This window comes from Saccopteryx bilineata, chromosome 9 (genome assembly GCF_036850765.1).
Source record: "Saccopteryx bilineata isolate mSacBil1 chromosome 9, mSacBil1_pri_phased_curated, whole genome shotgun sequence".
Lineage (NCBI taxonomy): Eukaryota > Metazoa > Chordata > Mammalia > Chiroptera > Emballonuridae > Saccopteryx > Saccopteryx bilineata.
The window spans coordinates 78,857,917-78,882,414 of NC_089498.1; the positions used below are offsets into that span (position 1 = coordinate 78,857,917).

Below are 24,498 nucleotides of genomic sequence, written 5' to 3' on the forward strand. Positions count from 1 at the left end.
TCCAGTTGTACCTTTCATTGCGCTCTCTGCCCTGTTCTCAGTCCCTCAGCTCTGAGTTTAGTTGATTAAATTACCAAGTAGACATCATACTGATGACATGAAGATGGATTTATTAATTAGCAAACCCCTATGTAGCATGGTTGCCTTTTAACTGAGCAGCTAATAACATTACATGGCCAAAGGAATCTCAAAATGAGATAGGTGATGGGGGGTTTGAGTCTGAGCTTCCGACTCCTCTGTGAAGCCTCACTCCAGTTGCAGTATTGAGTTCCGCCCAGGCTGGCCCTGAGAGAAAGGCAGTCTCTGTGGGAACTCCCTCTAGTGTTCCCGGCTTTGTCCCTTTTCATGCAATGTCATTATGTTTTATGCCTCCCCTGAAGGATTATTGGAAGGGAGCTTTCTTCTGCTTGCCAGTTGCCAACCATTTGCTGATTCTCATGATATGCGTATTATATTTGCATAACATAACTCGGGAACAATGTGTATTTGGACGCTGCCTCTGACCAGAGCCCAACTGATGTTTGTGCACAAAGGACTTATTAGTCGTCCATAAGGCACCCTGATGGGAGGTGGCCTCGACTCACCCTGTGGTAAACAGAGCCTCCTTCTGAAAAGCACTTTTGGATCATCGCTCATTGACCCCTGTGGCAGAAGGGACTTCAGGAAACCTCGAAGGCTCCCTACAGAAGCCAGACATACTGGATACCTATGTACATTGGTTTATCGCCCACCGTCTGCAGCCTAAACAGCCTCCCCCAAAAGGCAGAGCTTCTGGAAAAGTCAGTGAATGAAAAGAGGAAGAAAAAAGAAAGAAATGTAACTTGTTCATCTTCTTTCACGTGTTCTCCATCAGATACTGTGAGCTGAAATCAGTGCAGAACAAGGCTGTTCAGATGGGCTATTGATGTGCCCAAATTCACACTGCAAGTAAATAATGAAGTTTTGGTTGTTTCCATGCTGCTATGAACACTTATAAATTAAATATATATATCATATATAGTGGAGCTGATGCAAAACTCCAGACCTTCCTGACTATGGGGGCATAAGTTGTAATGTCCTCCCTGAAATATGAGGATGATGAGAAAGGAGAAGGAAGAAATGAAACCTGATGACCCCGCTGACCCTTGTCCCCGAATGCACTCAGTATTGCCCTCCTGCTGTGGAGTAGGGAGTGCCGGCTGTAGGACACATGGTCGAGGTGCTGGTCCCCAGGTCAGACCAGTATTGCCCTCCTGCTGTGGAGTAGGGAGTGCTGGCTGTAGGACACACAGTTGGGGTGCTGGTCCCCAGGTCGGACCAGTATTGCCCTCCTGCTGTGGAGTAGGGAGTGCTGGCTGTAGGACACACGGTCGGGGTGCTGGTCCCCAGGTCGGACCAGTATTGCCCTCCTGCTGTGGAGTAGGGAGTGCTGGCTGTAGGACACACGGTCGGGGTGCTGGTCCCCAGGTCAGACCAGTATTGCCCTCCTGCTGTGGAGTAGGGAGTGCTGGCTGTAGGACACACAGTTGGGGTGCTGGTCCCCAGGCCGGACCAGTATTGCCCTCCTGCTGTGGAGTAGGGAGTGCCGGCTGTAGGACACACGGTCTGGGTGCTGGTCCCAGGTCGGACCAGTATTGCCCTCCTGCTGTGGAGTAGGGAGTGCCAGCTGTAGGACACATGGTCGGGGTGCTGGTCCCCAGGTCAGACCAGTATTGCCCTCCTGCTGTGGAGTAGGGAGTGCCAGCTGTAGGACACATGGTCGGGGTGCTGGTCCGCAGGTCAGACCACCCTGAGGTTCAGGCTGAAGTGGGACATGCTGGTGGAGCTCTGGGCTCAGTGGTGTCTGGGGATTTAATTATTTATTCACAACGTCTATTGCTCCTCCCAAGTCCTGACTGTCTGGAGCCCTTGGCACAGGTCCAGCAGGGAGATATTGATGCCTCCAGAAAGCTCTTGTGCTGAATGAAGTTTGCACCCACACTGGATGTCCAGGCATTGCACACACAAGCAGACAGGTCCGTGATGTCCGTGCTGTCAGTAAAGGAGTAAATAGCATAGGCAACAGCTCCCTGATTCATCACATTTCATAGACTGGCCAGGAGATCCCATGCGAGTCCGCCCTCCGGTTGACGTCGTAGCTCAGCTGTCAGCCTGTGCAAGCTCAGCAGGCTCTTGGGTCTGGCAGGTGATGGAGCGGGGGAGATGTGTGTCTGTGTATGGCCCTCCACCGGGCGGCTTTCTTTAATTAGCATCCATGAGTGCCAGGACAAGCCCCTCACCGCCTCTGTTCCCAACACTTCAGAGCCCGTGCTAAGAGTGAACTTTCAGGTGATTTTTCCTTTTCTGATACTTTCATTTTCTGAGCTGGCTGCTTAATTCTTTCAGATGCCTGTTTATTTACTGCTTCCACATCTACATTGCTGTGCTCAACACTTCTTTCAAAAATAAAGTGAGAAATCCACTTTCCATAAATTAAAACAGTAACTTCAGACCAAGAACATTGTAACAGAAATATCCCCAACCCTTACCCCACCCCACCCCACCCCCATCTCCCCAAACGAAAAAAAAAAAAAAAAAAAGAAAGAAAAAGAAATCATGAAAGAAAAAGAAACAGCCTCCCCGATTGGAGTGATTATGTGCTTCCTAGAGGACTTGCCTTCTGAGGCAGCCACGGGGACACTGGGCACAAGCAAATTAAGTGATTAGTGAAGAAAAAAGCAAAGGAAAGAAAAAATCAAAGGCAGGAACGAAGGGAAAGGATGCCTTCCCGGCTGTTTCCTACAACGGGGCCGAGGGCACCGCTAAGAAATGATACTTGCAGTTATATTTATTATTGTAAGAGGGGTATGATATTTCTGGGCAGGAATGATGGATGACAACTTAAATTTGTGTCCAGGGAATGAAGGTGAACTGTGACAGAGTTATTTATCTTGGGAATGGAGGTTAGGGTCAGCCTAGGCTGGGTGCCTGAAGGCACAAGACATTGACAAATTTATCCTGCAGGCCATATCTGAAGCCCTTTGTTTTGGATCCTGGCTACTCACTAAGTGACCCTCATCCTTCATGTTGGCAATGCGTGAAGGATGCGGTGAGTGCCAGCGGCCCCTTCTCCCCCGCCGCCCCCGCCTCAGCTCCTGCTACTAATTCTTGTCATTCACTTTGCTGACAGGCACCAAGCCCAAACTATTCCCAGTCCTGAAAGGGAAGGTTAAAATATTTATTTCGGCTCATAATGGCCTCCCTGATTTAGTGCGAGATCATTTTTCCTGTTGCCTTTGTCATTGCAGGTCACTGGAAGGACTGAGTGCATTCGGGAGCCTGGAGGAACTCATCCTGGACAACAATCTGCTCGGGAACGACCTCGTGTTGCCAGGGTTACCCCGGCTCCATACCTTAACCCTCAACAAGAACCAAATATCCTTGGCTCTGCCCACTGCCCCCACTCCCCTCCCGGCCTCACAGTGGTCCCCGCCCGCCAGATCTCCTCCCCTGCCCCACACAAATACCTGCGAAATGTCAAATGAGTTTTATGTGTCAGCTAAATTAAAGTATGTGAAATACAGTCCATGGGCAGACAAAGCGTTCTGTCTCCTGGCACTCGGGACACTTCAGAGTAATTTATTATAGGTCATTCATAAATGAAATGCACCATTATATCTTCCTGTTGCTCCATTTTAGTGTAGAGATCTAAGTTATGGCTGTGAAGAAATCTTTTTAATAGATAAAAATAGAGAAAGAAAATAATGTCACTGCTGCCAAGAAGGAGAATCCAGGTTCTGTTTGCTTGGGCTTGTGTGGGAGGGCGACCTCTGGTGGGCAGTAGGGAGTAATACTGCTGAGCCAACAGCCTTCGCAGAGGTTTCTGGAAGGCTCTAGTGCAGGCTTGGGCAACGGTTCTGGTGGAGGAAACAGGGGAAGGGGCTGAGGTGGACAGTAAGCATGATACCCAGTCCTCTCTCCATGGTGTTTATCATAGTAGGGCAATGAGAAAGGTCTAGGACAGTCAGTTCTGTATATAGCCTCTTGTTTAGTAGGTGAAGACCTAGCGGCCCAGGATGAGACTCCGAGGGCCTAACTGCTCTGGATTCCACAGTGAGGCTGAGCATGGAATCAGAACCATTCTGCAGTACAAGGTACAGAGCCCATCCAGCGTTAGAGCTGTGGACCTCTCCACCATCACACTTCCGCTCAGCGAGGCAGTAGTTCCGTCAGTATCATCAACTCCTGTTCCTTATCTGCAGTAAGGCCTGGCACAGAGCTGAGGTTCCAAAAGTGTTTGTAGGATAAGTGAATGAATCATTACCATCAGATGTACTTTGTGGAGCTTTCCTGTGGATCGGGCACTGTGCTGAGTAACTTTAAGTATATTACAGAGTGGGGCAAAAGTAGGTTTGCATTTGTTCGTATGCAAAATAATGCAATAAGTAATAGTACAAGAATAAACTCTGTTTTGCATACTCACACTGGTAAACCTACTTTTGCCCCACCCTGTATTTTTCATTGTTATCAAACTCTGTGAGTAGGATGTGGTTTCTCCTTTTAACTAGATGGGGGAAGAAGTGTAGACCCACAGCCAGACATTTAACAACATGCTGGGTCCCCAAGTCAGTGTCAACTGTGGCTGTATCCAGAGTTCTTTCTATTCTATTATATTGGCTCAGACTGAAGTCCAAGCGTCTTGTTTTCGTTGATGGACCATTTGAGCCCTGGAGTGGTCTAATCACTTATTCACGATTACACATAAACAAGCAAGTTAGAAATAGAAGAGGGATCAAGGCATGTTCTCCCAGGTACAGATGTTAAGTTTAATATATATGCATATGTCAGCATTTAAGAATGATTTGCAGAATTATTTATTAGCCACTGTTTATATTGCAAGCTATAAGTTGATACTCTCTTTATTCTGTAAAATATGCTACTTGTGGTTATTATTCATTGGCACTTTAATAGGAGGAAAAGGCCTATAATTAAGTATCAGTCTTTATTATAATGGAATGTTGATGACTTTTCTCTTTCCTATTCTTTGGTCAACTAAGTTTCCTAGCCATTGTTTGAAAACATATTATAGTCAGTGTGTCCCATGATTTCCTTGGCTGTCTTAGATGGTCAATTGGGCAGTATTCTCAAATCAAGAATGGAAAGATGGTTAGACTAGAATTTGGACAATCTGGGTTCTCCTATGGGCCACAAGGCTCACCTCCTGTGTTCCATCCACATCACACCCCTCATTAAATTTTAATATGTGTTCATGAGTCAGCTTAATCATGCTTAAGCTGTGTGGCCTTGCACAAGTCATCCTCCAAGAGCCTTTGTTTATCAATTTTACAGGAATAAGTTGAATTGGATGGTGGTTTTATTCTCAGTAGTATAGTCACCAGAGATGAGCAGGCCTCTTGGCTCTATGATGCTGAAAGATTTTCTTTGTCTCTGGTTGTGTTGAGCAAACAAGAATGTAACAAATGTGTTAGGCTTACTCGCTTGTATTTTGTCTGATTGGTACATGAGCACAGTGCAGTGCCATGTGTGTATAGTCTATGTAAGGCTGTGGGTGCTTGCCCTCAGGGTGGCAGATTGTAAATTGCAGCTTGCCTGCCACCATTGGGAGGGACCATTGCTTGCTATTGGAGAAGGGGTGTCTCCACCCCCCCCCCCACTGCCACCTTTTTGCTTGTAAGTCCCGAGAGAGAAAGGGAAGCAGTCTTCCCTGCCTGCTTGCTTGTCAGCCACTGCAAGACTTTAATAACTGGAATGGCCCACCATCCTCTGGCTCACAGTTTCTTTACCATCTGCCCAAGTCCAATGGGAACCTGCATGTTCACTGCCACCGGCCTTACAGGTTGAGTCCTTTCCCTGCTCCATGCCTCAACTTCTCTGATCTATAGCAATAATGCTGAGGTTGTAATGATAATGGCCTGGGAGGGACTGACCAGAAGGCAGTGTGTAGCTGTCAAGCTGACTGGGTCTGCCGTGGTGCTGTTGTACAGAACTTCATTACCTGTAGATAGAAGAGATCATAGCTGGCTCCCAGGATGCAGCAGGCTGCTTCTTTCTCCTCCAGGCTATCAGTATGATCATGAAAATCGGCTTGCTTTCCCTTAGACTTGACCCAGAAGTCACAGAATGAAAAGCAGGTAAAACAGCTGTAATGTTATATGTCGTCTTCTTAACCTAATAATCGTGACTCTACCTTTTTTGCTAACTGACTTTCCTACCTACTTATGAAAATACCTCTGGCTATCCAGCAGTTACACAGTTCCATATTGCTATTCCTACTCCATGAAATGCTTTAGACTTGGGCTCTGTCAGGGAGCTTTGCTGTATAATAACCCACACCAAAAATCAGTGCCTTAAAAAATAGACATTTTATTGTTTTACAGTACTATGGGTCAGCTGTTTGGGCAGGGCTCAGATGCCTGTTCTGCTAGTCTTGCCTCAGGTCATTCATGTAGTCAGCCAGTTATCTGGAAGCTCAGCTGGGGCTGGATGGTCTGAGACGGTCTGTTCAAATGTCTGGAACTGGTACTAGCTGTTGGCTAAACTAAATGTCTCCGACAGGCTAGCACAGGCCTTTCCACATAGGAGGGTATTCCAAGAGTAAAGTTCCAGTGTACAAGTACTTTAAGCCCTATTGGTATCATGTGGGTTGCTGTCCCATGGCCAAAGCAATTCACACACCAAATGTAGAACCAATATGAGAGGGGCTAGGCAAGGCTCATTTCATTAACAATCTAGCACACAAACCTTGATATTCTGTTTTCTTAAATTTTACTTCATATTGTAATAAAGGGAGCCCTAGAATCAAGGAACTATTGACCTTCTAAAATGGTAAATAGTAGCTCTTTCTTATAAATTAAATCTTATTTTAAACATATGAGGAAACTTGCTGTCAAATGGGGTTCTATGTCAAGTCCTTTTGTGCAGTTGGTTTTGTTTATAATTTTTTCTTTTTGGCATATGTAGAATGGTTATTTACCCCCACTTCCCACCCCCAGCCCCACCCATTTTTTCTGCTTCACAAATCTAGAGTTTTCCATTTGGGTTTTATTCATAGTTAAATATGTTTATACAATACTTGAGTTATTGGACCCTGGGAACTTGGGTATGGGTTTATTTTATCTTTTAGCAAGAGCACTATGCAATAGCGCTTAATAGCAGGCTCTGAAGCCAGACGTACAGGGCCTGTACCTAGGACTACCACTTACTGCACGACTTGGACAAGTTACTCAGCATCTCTATGCTTTGGCTGATGATGAGGACAAGAGTAGTACCCATTCCACAGGTTGTTGTAATGGTTACTCTAGGAATTTCATAAATATTACATTATAGCAACACAGTAAGCTATATATAAGGGTTAGTATTATAGCTGTTATTTTTTTAAATTTTATTTATTTGTTTATTTATTTTAGAGAGGAGAGACAGAGAGATAGAGAGAGACAGAGAGAGAGAGAAGGGGGGAGAAGCAGGAAACATCAACTCCCATATGTGCCTTGACCAGGCAAGCCCAGGGTTTTGAACCAGCGACCTCAGTGTTCCAGGTCAACACTTTATCCACTGTGCCACCACAGGTCAGGCCTATAATTATTATTATCCTAGAGAATTACATGACCTTATCTGAAGTTATTTGGACTACAGTATAATCAACCTCAGAGTATAGATTGAGAGTGCTTCTTTAACTTGTGTAATTTAATATTACCCTATTATTCTGTGAATTGGTACCACTGGGAATAATTCTCATTTTTATGAAAAAACCAGAAGAGTATGGACATTTTGATATCACATAGATTTCAGTGGTGGGGCTTAGTCTAGCCCCCAGGTATGTTCATTCCCAGCCCAGACTCTGAGACCCGAGGGGGAGGGGCAGTCCATGGGTGAGAAGAGGAGCGGAGATGCGGAGGAGTCAGCTACCTGCGCCTGGCCCCTCCAGGCCTGCTCCAAGCTGCAGAGGGAGCTTATGAAAGGAATTCCAGATCTCAAATCCAGCCTCTCGAAGAGCTCTTCCCACTCACCACTTCCGCACACATCCCAGCTGCATACCTCCTGCTGGACCTCCCAGGTGTGCTCTTGTAGCCCTTTGCTCCTGAGGTCTCTGTTCAGCCCACAGGTGTGGAGCCCTTCCTGGTATACCTAGAACCTGGTCTCCCCAGGTTACCTCTTCATGTCTTGGCTCTTAGCATATCTTGCTCTTCTTCTTTAGGCTCATTTAGACTGGCTGGGTAGTGACTGGCCATGGAGTTGACCTCCTCTTCCCAATACTCATATTCTCTGTCTCTCTCACTCAGGCAGGATCATGTACACACTGTCCCTGGCTTTTACCTATTGAGGTGGGCCCTCGGTCATGGTCTCAGCCATATCACATCTGAATACCTAATCCCAAATAACAGAACAACTGAGATGTAGGAAAATATGCATATTTAACCTCTGCACAGTCTAATGGTTCTCACCCACTTTTCCTTCACAGATGATGGAGGAAAGGGTGATACATGACTTTATTTTTAAATTGCAGTTCATTTCTTCATGTTCTGTCTCCCCGTGTGCTTTGGCACATGTATAGAGAGACAGCACGAACCGTGATGCCCACAGGAAGGCATGTAAGGCAGATGGGGTGTGTCTCGAGTCAGAGCCAGCTCGTGCCCCCACAGCAATGTCCTTTGTCTACTCAGGAAAGGCTCGGTGGTTCATCGGGGCCACTGTCCTTTATCTGTAAGTTGGGTACTATATATTTCCAAGTATGGTTGAAAGATAAATACATACAGTGTATGGAAAATCACTTTAACACTCAAAGACTTGACAAGTTCTTGGTACATTTCACTGTTAGCCAAAGCCTTGGTAATGGACAAGAATCCACCCAAACTGAGCACAGCAATGTGACAGCACTTTGTGGTCTCCTGCAAGAGCATGTAAGAATTTTCCTTTTTCAGTATTTAAAATTTCCCTTTTGTGTTAGGAAATGACGAGTCATGTGTCATTGAACCTAGGAAATGCCATTTCTTAGGTTCTAGGTTTAAATGTAGACTGTGCCATTTACTGACAATGTGACCTTTGACCCCAGTTCCCTTCATTGTGGTATGGATGTGATATTTCTGCCGTATGTGCAAATCAAAATGAGGTAGTGTGTTGTGTAGACTGTTTAGTTAGTATTCAGCCATTCTCTAGTGGGATGGGCTCCAGCTGAAATCCTCCCAGTGGTTATAGGTACTGCCCTTTGTCCTAGAGCTGAGCGTAGAGGGAGGGTACCTCCCTGTTCTCTCACCTGGGAACAGTCTCAGACCTGTGCTACTGCCGTGGCACTGGGAGACGCCCTCCTCCCTCTGATCCAATCTTTCAAGGCAAAACATGGCTTTGATCTTGGGCCCCAGCAGAAAATCGCCCCTGGCAGCCTCGCCACGACAGCTGGGCTTCGCGGTGGCACTTTCTCTAGACAACACTGAACAAACTCTCAACAGCACGCACACTAGCGAAGACTTGATGAAGGAAACCAGGTGTGTGCTGAGACTCCAGCTGGAGAGAAATGAAACTGTGCCAGACCGCTTCATATTTTTAAAAAGAAAAGAAAAGGAGAAAAGAAAAAAGAAAAGGAAACACCCAAACCCTTAGGAGAATCCCTGAAAGTGTCTGCACTGCGGTGGTCTTTATCCATTGACCCCAAGTTCCCTCCTCTGATCGCCTCTGGTTAACTTCCTGTGTGATTTGACAGAAAGGAATGTGACAAGCTCCATCTTTGAGCTTGCAGTCAAGACAAGACAGGGTTATGCTCCTCCTTGCTGACCCAGGAGACCAAGAAACCAATTACAACTCTTTCTCCTATTTCAACCTTCAGGGCTGGGATTAATGCAACGATGAAGTTCTGTCCCACAGCGTCCATGAAGTAGGTACTGGTGGTTTCCTCCTGGTACAGATTTGAAGAAGACCACCTGGCTCAGCCCAACTGATCACTTAGTGGGTAGTTGAAAGGCTTAGGAAGATGGAGTAGTTTCTGCCACATGCAATGTCCTAAATGAAGCAGACTCAAGGCATCTAGAAATCCAGAATTCTTTGGATTTATTGGTATGGTATAGCTGAAACTTCTTGAAGAACTCTAGACCCTATGCCCAAGAAATGGTCAAGAATCAAGTGAGTCCACGTTTCCATGGCCTCCTGTTCAGCAGCAGATCCAGATCTTGTGGAGTGTGAAACTTACACAATTTGAGGAGGCCCTCTTAAAGAGAAAGAATACATAATTGTGAATTCAAAATGAGATATGAAGATGAATATTATTTGGAATTAAAAATACATCAAGGCAAATTAATATTTAAATTGAAAAATACAACACATTAAAATATTTAGAAAAGTAAATCTTTTCATACTGCACATGCCTGTATAAAAACCTTTTTTCTATTTTTTTCTGCAAAATCTTTTATAACTTGTTACATAAATAAATTTTATAATATTTTATATAGCTAGAATAGAAATATAATTCCATCTAATTGAAAATTGAGTTGTATTTTTAATAGTTTAGAAAGGTTTCTTTCATTGTTATCACTTATTATTGGTAATTGCATCATTAAATTATTGGTAAAAATTTTTAATTATTAAATATTAAAAAGAACTCATACATTTTTTTTCATATATAAACTGTAAGATTTGGGGACATTTCTAGTTATTTGTGTATGTGAGTGTACATGTACACACTAAACAACTTAATCTTAAGTATTCTTTAAATTGATAAACTCATTAACCATTTTATCATCATTTTTATGTTGGTACCCACATGTTGTATCAGCATGAGTATTACTGGAAGCCGTCACTACTGGAACTGTCATAATACCAGATATGTAAATAACTGTACACTACACACATATATTCTACCAAATCCTAATTAAATGCCACTTCTTTGCAGGTTCCTCTTAGCCAGGTTGCTAGAATTTCCACAGCCACTCCTCTGTCACCTAACTCAAAGGGAAATGTAGTGGAAGAAGACATCCTAGTGAAAAAGGCAGTGATCTAACTAATTGTGATTTAAATAACCTACTTTTACAAATTTTACAAAATATGTGACCATATAACCCTATTACTAGGGCTTTTCCCAGGGCCCTGGGAAGGACCCAGGCAAGCAAGGAGCCCTCACATACAAGCTTTATTAGCTCTGTGGCAGGCTTACATATAAAGATTTACTCAGGTTAAACTGGGCCTCCCTGAATGGTGGTGTGCTAGGTCCCAGCCTCGGTCACTAGGTGTTGAGAAATGACTGCCATTCAGACCAACTCAGTTGCCCAATGTTTCCTCAACTTGAAAATCTTGTCAGTTTTGAGTTCCATTCCTTCATGTTCCCATCCTCATACAGTAAATTTTAAAAAAAGACAAAAACGTTAAAGAGTTTGTCCCTAAGAGGGAAATAGGTTTTGGTTAGACTTTTCTATACATTGTAGTAAAGGCTTCCCCTTGGTTCTCTAGGGCCACTGTCTGCATATATAATTTGAATGCCCCCAAATCAATGATGTCAGCACCATTTTGGTAGGCCACTCTCTTGCAATCCCACAAAAGGAATCCTGTGTTGGCCAGCAGGAGCAATCATTTGGCAGTCCCCTGGAATTAGAGCCTGACCTTGAGGCTTCGGGACAACCTAAGAGACAGAAATCATAGCGCTCCTTGGGGCATCTGATGAGCCCCCTGCGTGGGGGAGAGGACTGGAGTGAACCCTGGAGGGAAGAAACCAGGACAGCCCGTGTGGTCCAAGTTCAGGCGTGAAGTATTCCACCTAGTGACAGTGTTGGCCTGTAGGTGCTTCTGTCGGGTCTAAGGACAGCACTGGTAGAGAGAATAGGGTGGGACTCTTTCTTTTCTTCTTTTTTTACTTTTTAATGCAGCAATTACTGTGATTCATGCAAAGATAGACCTGTTGGAAAAGTCACATTGTCCCTAAAATTGTCCACTGTCACTTTAATTGGTTTATTTAAATGTTTTTCTTTTTCTTTCTTTTCGGGTTTTGTTTGTTTGTTTGTTTGGTTTTTGTAAGGGAGTGGCAGATAGACAGAAAGGGAGAGAAATAAGAAGCATCAACTCATAGTTACGGCACCTTAGTTATTCGTTGATTGCTTTCTCATATGTGCCTTGATTGGGGGGCTCCAGCCGAGCCAGTGACCCCTTGCTCAAGCTAGTGATGTTGGGCTCAATCAGCTCAAGGCAGCGAGCGTGGTAAGCCCACACTCAAACCGGGTAAGTTTGTGCTCAAGTCAGCAGCAACCTTAGGATTCTGAACCTGGGTCTTTCGTATCCCATACCCATGCTCTGTCCACTGCACCACTGCCTGACCAGGTTTTAATGATTTTCTTAAAGAGAGTGGTGATTGAACTTGAATGTAAAATGTAGTACATGTATTTTGTCTTCACTGATAATAGATATCAGTGTTTTCACTACTGGCCACTTACCCACTGTCCTTCCAATCTTACCTTCCTGCTGGGACCTTCTCTCTCAAGTCTTCTCTACGTGACCCTGTTCCCATCATCCTCATCTCAATGGTCCTTGGTGGTCCTTTCTGGGTGTTGTTTGTTAAAAATTTGAAGGATAGATAACTTGTGTGTCCTTTGTCTTGCTTTGTTTAGGAAATGGGCAGACAGTGGATGGTTTGCTTGGACCCTCTTTTCCTGCTTTTCCCTGTCTTCCTTGACTCTCCCTCCCCTTATCTCTGTCTTCCCCTCTCAGAGTACAGCGATTGTTCTTGCATTTGATGGTCGCAGAGTACGGGTATAAAGATTGTTTGAAGTAACTTTTAAAGAATATAAGATATAAGAAAAATGTGAGCTGCAACTATCAGAAGGGTCATCATGTGGAAGAGAAGAATACCTTATTTTTGTGACTCCAAATAGTTAAATTGGGTGAGTGGGTAGGAATTTGAAAAAGATTCTATCCCAGAGGAAAGAAAGACTCTCTCTTATGGTTGTAGAGGGAGAATAAGTCACCTTCTGGTGACCCCTGAGCAGATACATTTGAATCTGGATTCAAACATTAGTTGGATTTGGAGTTCATTCCTCTGTGACAAATTGAAATGAAGCACAAGAAAATCTGGGTAATATTCCATGGTTAGAGAACTCCTGACAGAGTAAGAGTGGGCCTCTTCTTGGATTTTTACCTTCCCCTCATAGATCCAAGTAGACCCCATTCCTGAAAACTGTATTCTGAGTCTTTGACTCTTGTGTGCTACCTTTGTCCCTGGATCTTTAGTCCCTACATGCTCTGTTGATATTCCCATCAGGGACCTCGTTCTGTCTCCTGGCATTGGCTAACTCCTCTTATCCATGGCTCCTGGTATTCATGGCCTCTGCTCTGGACTGTCAAATCACTATCTTGGTTAGGGGTCAGCTCATCTCTACGTGGCTCAGTTAAGGAGTTGATGTGTGAACTAGTCCTTCCCAATTCCTGTGGTTCTCTGAATTCGTGACTCTTTCCTTATTTGGTTTGGAAGGGGTCTCAGTGTTTGCCTTGCCTGAACAGTGGGTTCTACTGCAGGGATGGATCGTGGAATACTTTCACCATCATGCCCCTTCTTGGTCTTTTGTCTTCCATTTTTTCCTTCATAGAACATGAGATTCACAGCAGAGTCTAGGAAATGCATTTTGACCTGTCTGGTTTGACTAGCCCTGTCCTAACTTGCTCTACTTGTCTTCTCCTCATTTTGTTCTCATTTTCTCTCAATAGAATGATTTTTTTTTCTACCAGTGAGGTCACTGAGCAGTGCTTAACTCTATCACAGACTCTGAACTCATAAGAGAATGGCCAATCCTGTATGTGTTTATGTCATTCTTGTGTGTTTTAATGATAAATTATCCCTTAAAAGAGAATTGATATATTTTTAATGAGGCCTTTGAAAACAATGTATTGCTTTCATTACTAGAAAAAAAAAATAGATGACGTCAGAGTAATGGCGGAGTAGGAAGCGATACCGATAAATCTCCCCCAAAACTCAACAAGATCTTCAACCAAAAACAGAAAAACCTATACTTGGAGCCTCCAGATGCTTCGCAATACACCCGAAAGTATGGTCGAGTGAAAAATTGGCTAAATATATAACCAAACCCCGAAGGAAATAGGGAGTAAGAAATGCTCCGCCTTCCTCACTAACCTAAACAGGGCGGCTTTCTCTGGTAACTGTGAATATAGAAACTGAGGCGGGCAAAGGGGGTGAATACATCCAGGCTGCGGCACAAAGGGCCAAACCAGGCTGTGGCACGGAGATCCTAACCGAGGAAAAACTGATCCTGTGGCAAGCCGGGCAATACAAGCTAACACTCGCGCCAAACCCAAACAAAGAAAGACAAGCGGGGCAGCCATTTTACCCGTTCTCCTGGTTGGTGCGCAGGTAGTGGGCGAGAGATTTCTTCCTAAGCCCTGGAAGTGGGTGTCCGTGTTACCCCACAGAGAGGCAGGGTCAGAGGCCTTTCTGTGGGCCGAAAGCAGAATCTCTGGGCAGCCCCAGCGCCCTGGGAAAGCCACGCACGGGAGAGAGCAAGAACTAATTCCAACGGTGGAAATTTTCCGTGCTGGTGAGGGTTTCACTCAGAGGGAAACGCAGCCGGCCTCATATCCTGGTGTGCGCGCGCAGATAGGAAGTGAGCAATTCCTCCGAGTGCCTCGGCAGTGCACGCCCGTGTTATCGCACAGAGGGGCAGAGTCAGGGGCCTTTGTGTGGGCCAAAGCGGAATCTCGGGCCGCCCCAGCGCCTTGCAAAAGCCGCGCACGGGGACGGAGCGAGAGCGAATTCCAATGCTGCAACTTTTCCATGCGGTTGGGGGTTTCACTCAGAGCGTGAGACTGCTGGCCGGATATCCTGGTCTGCGCGCGCAGATAGTGAATGAGAGTTTCCTCCAAGCGCCCCGGAAGTGGGCGGCCACCTGTGTTATCGGACAGAGTGGCAGAGCCAGAGGTCTTTGAGTGGGCGGAAAGCCCGCCTGATTATGCTAGCAGCTCTGACTGACTGAGCCTTACCCAGAGCCCTGTGCTGAGTGGGAATAGAGTGGGGATTTGCCAGCTCTTTGAACCTCTTACTATCTAGGCAGAGGCAGCAGCAACCCCATAGCTGGATTATCAGGCTACTAATTGAGGAAGGAAAGACTAGGAGAAAGGCTCCAGGAACACGGACTCTCTCACTGTCGGAGCCTATAAATGCTAATGAGTCTCGACTCCCAACGAGACTAAAGCACAATACATGACACTGCCATAGAGACTTATCAACTACAAACCTCTACCTGAGCGTGCCAAAGGGGCAGAACCTGGGGTACAGAGTCACTGACCAGGAAGAGGGAGAGAAAAGAAAAAGCAAGAAGATAACCTATCAAAATCAAGAATAATCTGCTGACTTTATAACCTATCCCATTTTATTATATTTGTTCGTTTGTTTCTCTTATCTTCATTCTTGATACTTTTTTTCCTCCTCCAATTTGGCTGATTAACTCTCTGCTGGTCTTACTCTCTCCTCTCCTTGAACTACACTACCCATAAGTGTTACATCTCCCATTATCTTTTCTCTCCCCTTCCTTTCTCTCTATGAGGGTTGCACTCCAAAACCCTTAACTCTCTCTCTCTCCTTTCCTTTTTCTTCTTTTAGTGGTTCCTTCTTTTTTTCTCTCTCTCTCTTTTCTCCCTCTATATTAGTTTCTTCCTTTCTCCTTTACATCTCCTCTCATTCAAACCTCAATAACAAACAAATTATCTTATCTGGGACTCAAACTTATGTTTGTGGCATTTTGGGGGTTTTTTACTTCACCTTTTTAACTCACTAGCAGTGCTCCCATCCCTGGCTCTCCATTTTATCTAGTTCTTGTTCCACTAAATACAATAGTATTTTTTTAATTTGTCCCCCCATTTTTCTGTTTTCCTCTTATTCCTCTCATCATAACTCTTAGACAACCAACACCTAAAAGTAAATCATTTTATTCTTGACCCAAATTTTTTCCTTATTTGCTTTTTGTGGGTCCATACCCCCCCCTTTTTTTTTGCCCCTTTATTACTTTTCCCCAATTCAGGCCCTCCATCACAGGCATTGTTTGTTATAATTCACAGTTCACCACAAGATTTTCTCAAGAAAAAGGGGAGAGGAGAGGAAAAAAGGAGGGGGGGAATAATTTCCTTTTTTTTTAAATTATTTTATTTTATTTTTATTTCATTACTAATTTTTTTTTAAAAAAACAACTTTTTGATTTTTTATTTTTTTCAACTTTTTATTCTTTATTAAATCTCATTAATGCTATCAACAAAACCACCCTCAGATGCCATTAAGTAAGAGAAAATCGAATATCATGGATACAAAAGAAAGAGAGGTAACACAGCTAGATGAGGAAAAATCTATGGAGAAAAAATTTAATATATTGGAAACCTTGGAGCTAAATGACAGAGAATTCAAGATAGAAATCCTAAAAATCCTCCGAGATATACAAGAAAACCCAGAAAGGCAATTTAGGGAGCTCAGAAAACAACTCAAAGAACACAAAGAATATATGTCCAAAGAAATTGAAACTATAAAAACAAATCAAACAGAGATGAAAAACTCAATTCACGAGCTGAAAAACGAAGTAACAAGCTTAGCTAATAGAACAGGTCAGATAGAAGAGAGGATTAGTGAAATAGAAGACAAGCAACTTGAGGCACAACAGAGAGAAGAAGAAAGAGACTCAAAAATTTAAAAAAATGAGATAGCCCTACAAGAATTATCTGACTCCATCAAAAAGAATAACATAAGAATAATAGGTATATCAGAGGGAGAAGAGAGAGAAAATGGAATGGAGAACTTACTCAAACAAATAATAGATGAGAACTTGCCAAGCCTGTGGAAAGAACTAAAGCCCCAAATTCAAGAAGCAAACAGAACACCGAGTTTTCTTAACCCCAACAAACCTACTCCAAGGCATATCATAATGAAATTGACACAAACCAACAGCAAAGAAAAAATTCTCAAGGCAGCCAGGGAAAAGAAGAATACAACATATAAAGGAAGGCCCATTAGATTATCATCAGATTTCTCAGCAGAAACTCTACAAGCTAGAAGAGAGTGGACCCCAATATTTAAAGTCCTGAAAGAGAGGAACTTTCAGCCACGAATACTATACCCATCAAAGCTATCCTTCAAATACGAAGGAGAAATAAAAACATTCACAGATACAGAAAAGATGAGGGAATTTATCATCAGAAAACCCCCACTCCAGGAATTACTAAAGGGGGTTCTCCAATCAGATATAAAGAACAAAAAAAAACAGAGCCACAAGTAAAAGCTCCAAGAAGAACACAATAAAACCAAATTTAAACTGTGACAACAACAAAAAGAAAGAGGGGGAGAAGATGGAGATTAACAGTAGCAAAGGACGATGGAGTGCAAAAGTACTCACAAAATAGTTCGCTACAATGAACAGGGTAGGGACCCTTTTCATTACTCAAAGGTAACCACCATTGAAAAAACCACCACAGAAGAACATGAGATAAAAAAGATAGCAACAGAGGAAAGATGTATGGAATACAACCAAATAAAAACAAAAGATAGAAAAATGAAAGAGAAGGATCAAACAAGACACAAAACTAACAGAAAGCAAGATATAAAATGGCAATAGGGAACTCACAAGTATCAATAATTACACTAAATGTAAACAGATTAAACTCACCAATAAAAAGGCACAGAGTAGCAGAATGGATTAAAAAAGAAAATCCAACTGTATGCTGCCTACAGGAAACTCATCTAAGTAACAAGGATAAAAACAAATTCAAAGTGAAAGGCTGGAAAACAATACTCCAAGCAAATAACATCCTAAAAAAAGCAGGTGTAGCAATACTCATATCGGATAATGCTGACTACAAGACAGGAAAAGTACTCAGAGATAAAAATGGCCATTTCATAATGGCTAAGGGGACACTGAATCAAGAAGACATAACAATTCTTAATATATATGCACCAAACCAAGGAGCACCAAAATATATAAGACAGCTACTTATTGATCTTAAAACAAAAACTGACAAAAATACAATCATACTTGGAGACCTCAATACACTGCTGACGGCTATAGATCAGTCATCCAAACAGAGAATCAACAAAGACATAGTGGCCTTAAACAAAACACTAGAGCACCTGGATATGATAGACATCTACAGGACATTTCATCCCAAAGTGACTGAGTATACATTTTTCTCCAGTGTACATGGATCATTCTCAAGAATTGACCATATGTTGGGCCACAAAAACAACATCAGCAAATTCAGAAAAATTGAAGTTGTACCAAGCATATTTTCTGATCATAAAGCCTTGAAACTAGAATTCAACTGCAAAAAAGAGGAAAAAAATCCCACAAAAATGTGGAAACTAAACAACATACTTTTAAAAAATGAATGGGTCAAAGAAGAAATAAGTGCAGAGATCAAAAGATATATACAGACTAATGAAAATGACAATACTACATATCAGAATCTATGGGATGCAGCAAAAGCAGTGATAAGAGGGAAGTTCATATCACTTCAGGCATATATGAACAAACAAGAGAGAGCCCAAGTGAACCACTTAATTTCCCACCTTAAGGAACTAGAAAAAGAAGAACAAAGACAACCCAAAACTAGCCGAAGAAAGGAGATAATAAAAATCAGAGCAGAAATAAATGAATTAGAGAACAGAAAAACTATAGAAAAAATTAATAGAACAAGGAGCTGGTTCTTTGAAAAGATCAACAAAATTGACAAACCCTTGGCAAGATTTACCAAGGAAAAAAGAGAAAGAACTCATATAAACAAAATCCAAAATGAAAGAGGGGAAATCACCACGGACCCCGTAGGTATACAAAGAATTATTGTAGAATACTATGAAAAACTTTATGCCACTAAATTCAACAACCTAGAAGAAATGGATAAATTCCTAGAACAATACAACCTTCCTAGACTGAGTCAAGAAGAATCAGAAAGCCTAAACAGACCTATCAGTAGAGAAGAAATAGAAAAAACTATTAAAAACCTCCCCAAAAATAAAAGTCCAGGCCCTGACGGCTATACCAGCGAATTTTATCAAACATTCAAAGAAGACTTGGTTCCTATTCTACTCAAAGTCTTCCAAAAAATTGAAGAAGAAGCAATACTTCCAAACACATTTTATGAGGCCAACATAACCCTCATACCAAAACCAGGCAAGGATGGCACAAAAAAAGAAAACTACAGACCAATATCTCTAATGAATACAGATGCTAAAATACTAAACAAAATACTAGCAAATCGAATACAACAACATATTAAAAAAATAATACATCATGATCAAGTGGGATTCATCCCAGAATCTCAAGGATGGTTCAACATACGTAAAACGGTTAACGTAATACACCCTATCAACAAAACAAAGAACAAAAACCACATGATCTTATCAATAGATGCAGAAAAGGCTTTCGATAAAATACAACACAATTTTATGTTTAAGACTCTCAACAAAATGGGTATAGAAGGAAAATATCTCAACATGATAAAGGCCATATATGATAAACCATCAGCTAACATCATATTAAATGGCACTAAACTGAAGGCTTTCCCCCTTAAATCAGGAACAAGACAGGGTTGTCCACTCTCTCCACTCTTATTTAATGTGGTACTAGAGGTTCTCGCCACAGCAATCAGACAAGACAAAGAAATAAAAGGCATCCATATCGGAAAAGAAGAAGTAAAGGTATCACTTTTTGCAGATGATATGATCCTATACATCGAAAACCCCAAAGAATCCACAAAAAGACTACTAGAAACAATAAGCCAATACAGTAAGGTCGCAGGATACAAAATTAACATACAGAAGTCAATAGCCTTTCTCTATGCCAACAATGAAACAACTGAGAAGGAACTCAAAAGAATAATCCCCTTCACGATTGCAACAAAAAAAATAAAATACTTAGGAATAAACATAACAAAGAATGTAAAGGACTTATATAATGAAAACTATAAACCATTGTTAAGGGAAATTGAAAAAGATATAATGAGATGGAAGAATATACCTTGTTCTTGGCTAGGAAGAATAAATATAATCAAGATGGCTATATTACCCAAAGCAATATACAAATTTAATGCAATTCCCATCAAACTTCCAATGACGTTTTTTAAAGAAATAGAGCAAAAAATCATCAGATTTATATGGAACTATAAAAACCCCCGAATAGCCAAAGCAATCCTAAAGAAAAAGAATGAAGCTGGGGGCATTACAATACCTGACTTCAAACTCTATTATAGGGCCACGACAATCAAAACAGCATGGTATTGGCAGAAAAATAGACACTCAGACCAATGGAACAGAATAGAAAGTCCAGAAATAAAACCACATATATATAGTCAAATAATTTTTGATAAAGGGGCCAACAACACACAATGGAGAAAAGAAAGCCTCTTCAATAAATGGTGCTGGGAAAACTGGAAAGCCACATGCAAAAGAATGAAACTCGACTACAGTCTCTCCCCCTGTACAAAAATTAACTCAAAATGGATCAAAGATCTAAACATAAGACCTGAAACAATTAAGTACATAGAAGAAGACATAGGTACTCAACTCATGGACCTGGGTTTTAAAGAGCATTTTATGAATTTGACTCCAATGGCAAGAGAAGTGAAGGCAAAAATTAATGAATGGGACTACATCAGACTAAGAAGTTTTTGCTCAGCAAGAGAAACTGATAACAAAATAAACAGAAAGCCAACTAAATGGGAAATGATATTTTCAAACAACAGCTCAGATAAGGGCCTAATATCCAAAATATACAAAGAACTCATAAAACTCAACAACAAACAAACAAACAAACAAACAATCCCATAAAAAATGGGAAGAGGATATGAACAGACACTTCTCCCAGGAAGAAATACAAATGGCCAACAGATATATGAAAAGATGCTCATCTTCTTTAGCTATTAGAGAAATGCAAATCAAAACGGCAATGAGATACCACCTCACACCTGTTCGATTAGCTATTATTAGCAAGACAGGTAATAGCAAATGTTGGAGAGGCTGTGGAGAAAAAGGAACCCTCATCCACTGTTGGTGGGAATGTAAAGTAGTACAACCATTATGGAAGAAAGTATGGTGGTTCCTCAAAAAACTGAAAATAGAACTACCTTATGACCCAGCAATCCCTCTACTGGGTATATACCCCCAAAACTCAGAAACATTGATACGTAAAGACACATGCAGCCCCATGTTTATTGCAGCATTGTTCACAGTGGCCAGGACATGGAAACAACCAAAAAGCCCGTCAATAGATGACTGGATAAAGAAGATGTGGCACATATACACTACGGAATACTACTCAGCCATAAGAAATGATGACATCGGAACATTTACAGCAAAATGGTGGGATCTTGATAACATGATACGAAGCGAAATAAGTAAATCAGAAAAAACCAGGAACTGCATTATTCCATACGTAGGTGGGACATAAAAGTGAAACTGAGATACATTGATAAGGGTGTGGTGGTTACGGGGGGGAGGGGGGAATGGGAGAGGGAAAGGGGGAGGGGGAGGGGCACAGAGAGAACAAGATAGAGGGTGACGGAGGACAATCTGACTTTGAGTGATGGGTATGCAACATGATTGAACGACAAGATAACCTGGACTTGTTATCTTTGAATATATGTATCCTGATTTATTGATGTCACCCCATTAAAAAAATAAAATTATTTAAAATAAAATAAAATAAAATAAGTTTTATGGATTGGCATGCTGTAAAATATTTTACTCCATAAAATCTGCCCTTCATCATTTAAAAAACAAAACAAAACAGAGCTATAGAGGAAGGTGTGAACAATTAAGCTCATTTATTCTCTCAGGTGATCTGAACTCAACCTGACCTGTCCCGAGAAACATTGGTTCGTGTACCCAACAGGAGGAGTGAAAATCTAGTTGTGCTAGACACTCACAGCAAAGCTGATTTCAACCTTCACCGTGTCATCTCATGGGAGCAGTCTGGACCCATCAGCTTTTAGTCTTTCCCTGTCAGTTATAGTCTGTTCTTGCTAAGCTTTCTTATCTCCCTGGACCAAGATCCTTAACCTTTGTCACATCACTGACTTGGAGTGTCTGCTTGATCACCTGGCAGAGGTGACACCAGCTCTGGAGTACCTCAGCCTGCTGGGTAATGTGGCATGTCCCAATGAATTGGTCAGCTCGGAAAAAGATGAGGAAGACTACAAGAGATACAGGTGGGTATCTAGGTGTTTGACATGGTATACGAAGGGGGGGATAATATACCATTTGGTGCATAGCAGACATTTGGGAAATATTAGTGGATTCCTCAAAATAATGTTAAACGTTCACCTTTGTGTAACCTATAGTCATTGTCTCCTTTTGTTGAAGTCACAGAAGCCAAGAAACATATAAAGCTGTTGGGTGGTCTAGGTCAGGGTTTGACAAACTTTTTTTGTAAGGGGCTGGTGGTCCTATGATCTCTGTTACAACTATTCGACTTGGCTATTATAGTGCAGAAGTAGCTATAAACAATTTGTAAATGAGCTGGTATAGCTATGTTCCAATAAAATTTTATTTAAAAAATTTTATTTTCTAGATTACTTGATTAGTTTTGTAGGGATCTTAGACTGCTTGTTTTTGAACCATCTTAGAATAAAGCTTTAACCTTACTTTGAAAAATATATGAGATATTTCTTCATCATGAAGGTTTTCATTTGAGATGTGATAAAGTCAATTTGAATGTGAGTTCTATTAGGAGCTCTGGCTATTTTGTGTATTTTGCCATTGAGAGAATGACTTCCAGTAGTTCAGGGCTGCATCTTCTTGCCCTTTGAAGTCTCGTTATTACCTAAAGTAGTGAAGGCCATGTAATAGGGGCTTGGCAATTTTGCTGGGCCTGACTTGAAATAGCCTTTTCTTTCATAAGCTGGGTACTTACAGACAGATGCAGGACCCTTTGGGCACCTCAGGTGCCCACTGCCTATTTGGAATCAGGTCCATTTGGATGGCAACAAACGCAGTTAACAAGAGACTATCCTTCAGACACAATCCAAGTATTAGTTGTTGGAGCATGATTCTTTAGGGGGGACTTGATTCCAGAGGAGTGACCCATCTCATGGGCTGGAATAGGCACTGTCCAAGCTCATCCTCCCCATTCCAGGGCTGTTCCACTGGAAGGTATTCAAGGACGGAGCTGGGAAGGCTGTTAGTTGCATGTATGGCACAGTAGTGGTGAGGAACGGAATCCTAGAAGCTGCACACAGCTGAAATCACGGGTCAGAATTGTCTTAGAAACTTCAGAAGTTACCTACAGCAGTGGCCAGGTGCTCACACTCTGAGGGACACTGGAATCTAGAGCAGCAGTGGGAACACTAAGTCTGCCCCCACCCCGCCCCAGTGATGCCTTCCCTGTGTGGAACTGAGTGTTGAGTGGACCAACAAGCCCATTCAGTAGTAATTTTAAATGGTTTCTTCTTATTATTTTTTATTTCCAATTTGACAAGTATTCTCACACTTGGATTTGGATGAGATTAAAAAAAAACAACTGTGTATGATCGTGTTCTGTTCTGTGGTCCATAAGCAGCTCCACTCTGATCATCCTGGAATTTGAGATTCATTTAACCCTGAGACCTTGAGAAACTTTAGGATTTCTCTATAAGACTTTTGAACCCAGAGTTTCTGTGGCATTTGGGTTTCTACAAAGCGATGTAGCCATCTATTTTTTTTTCCTCTTGGTAAACTATTTTCCCGGCCCTTCATTTATAGAACATGAGGCCTGCCTGCCTTCTAGCTGTTACCCAGACCCTAATACTAGGGTTCCTATGTAAATTTATGTGACATTTCACTAGCTTTCTACAGCTTACTGTAGAAATGAATGATATTTCTACAGCTTACTGTTTTTCACTTTAAGTATGTTGTCTGACAATATGCCTTCTATTAATCATTTAAGCAATAGTAGGAGTCTTAAAGGAATGTATTCAGAAGCAAGAACCCATGGTTCATTTAGTGCTGCCTAAAAAAATTTCCCATTGATTGGCATCCTCTGTGGTTATGTGATGTAATATTTATAATATGTCACCCAGCCATAGATCAAAACAAGTACTGTGTGTTTCATTTCCATGGGAGATGTTGATCTCTGAGAGGTCTGCCCAGTCTTAGGTCACGTTGTGGCCAACCACTGGACCAGGAGTGGGAAGTGACTAGATTCATGGAGTGATTGGAAATGGCTGCACAGATGCTTTGGTTTGTGCTGATTCTTTCCTCCCCTCTCCCACATCACCCCTTTTCCTTCCTCACTTACCCACTGTGCACCGGGTTAGATTTTCTTGGCACATGTCCTTCAATAAAACGGGCTCATTAAACCTGTATGTGAGCATGAACATATTACCAGCTCGTTGAGCAGTGCCCTGGTGTTGCCCAGCAGAGCAAAACCATGCCTGGAGTTTCTCTTTGCCATTCATCATCAATCATGGCTGAGAAATGCCCCTCGCCATGTTGTTATAGGAGCTTAAACCTGCCCGTGCTTTGCTGTGTGTGCACACTGTGCTATTTGGGGATGAATGTTGAATGGAACGGAATGTGATAACCAGCAGCCTTTG

At 42.2% G+C, this 24,498-nt stretch overlaps 1 protein-coding gene across 1 annotated transcript in view; it reads left to right on the forward strand.

Annotated features, from left to right (window-relative positions):
• The window catches only part of LRMDA (leucine rich melanocyte differentiation associated), a 1,241,357-nt gene that overhangs the window by 648,161 nt on the left and 568,698 nt on the right, over nt 1-24,498 (forward strand). Inside the window, exons 7-8 of the mRNA XM_066244152.1 lie at nt 3,267-3,393; nt 21,995-22,134. Coding sequence (XP_066100249.1) covers nt 3,267-3,393; nt 21,995-22,134 — 267 coding nt within the window. The remainder of the gene's footprint in view (nt 1-3,266; nt 3,394-21,994; nt 22,135-24,498) is intronic.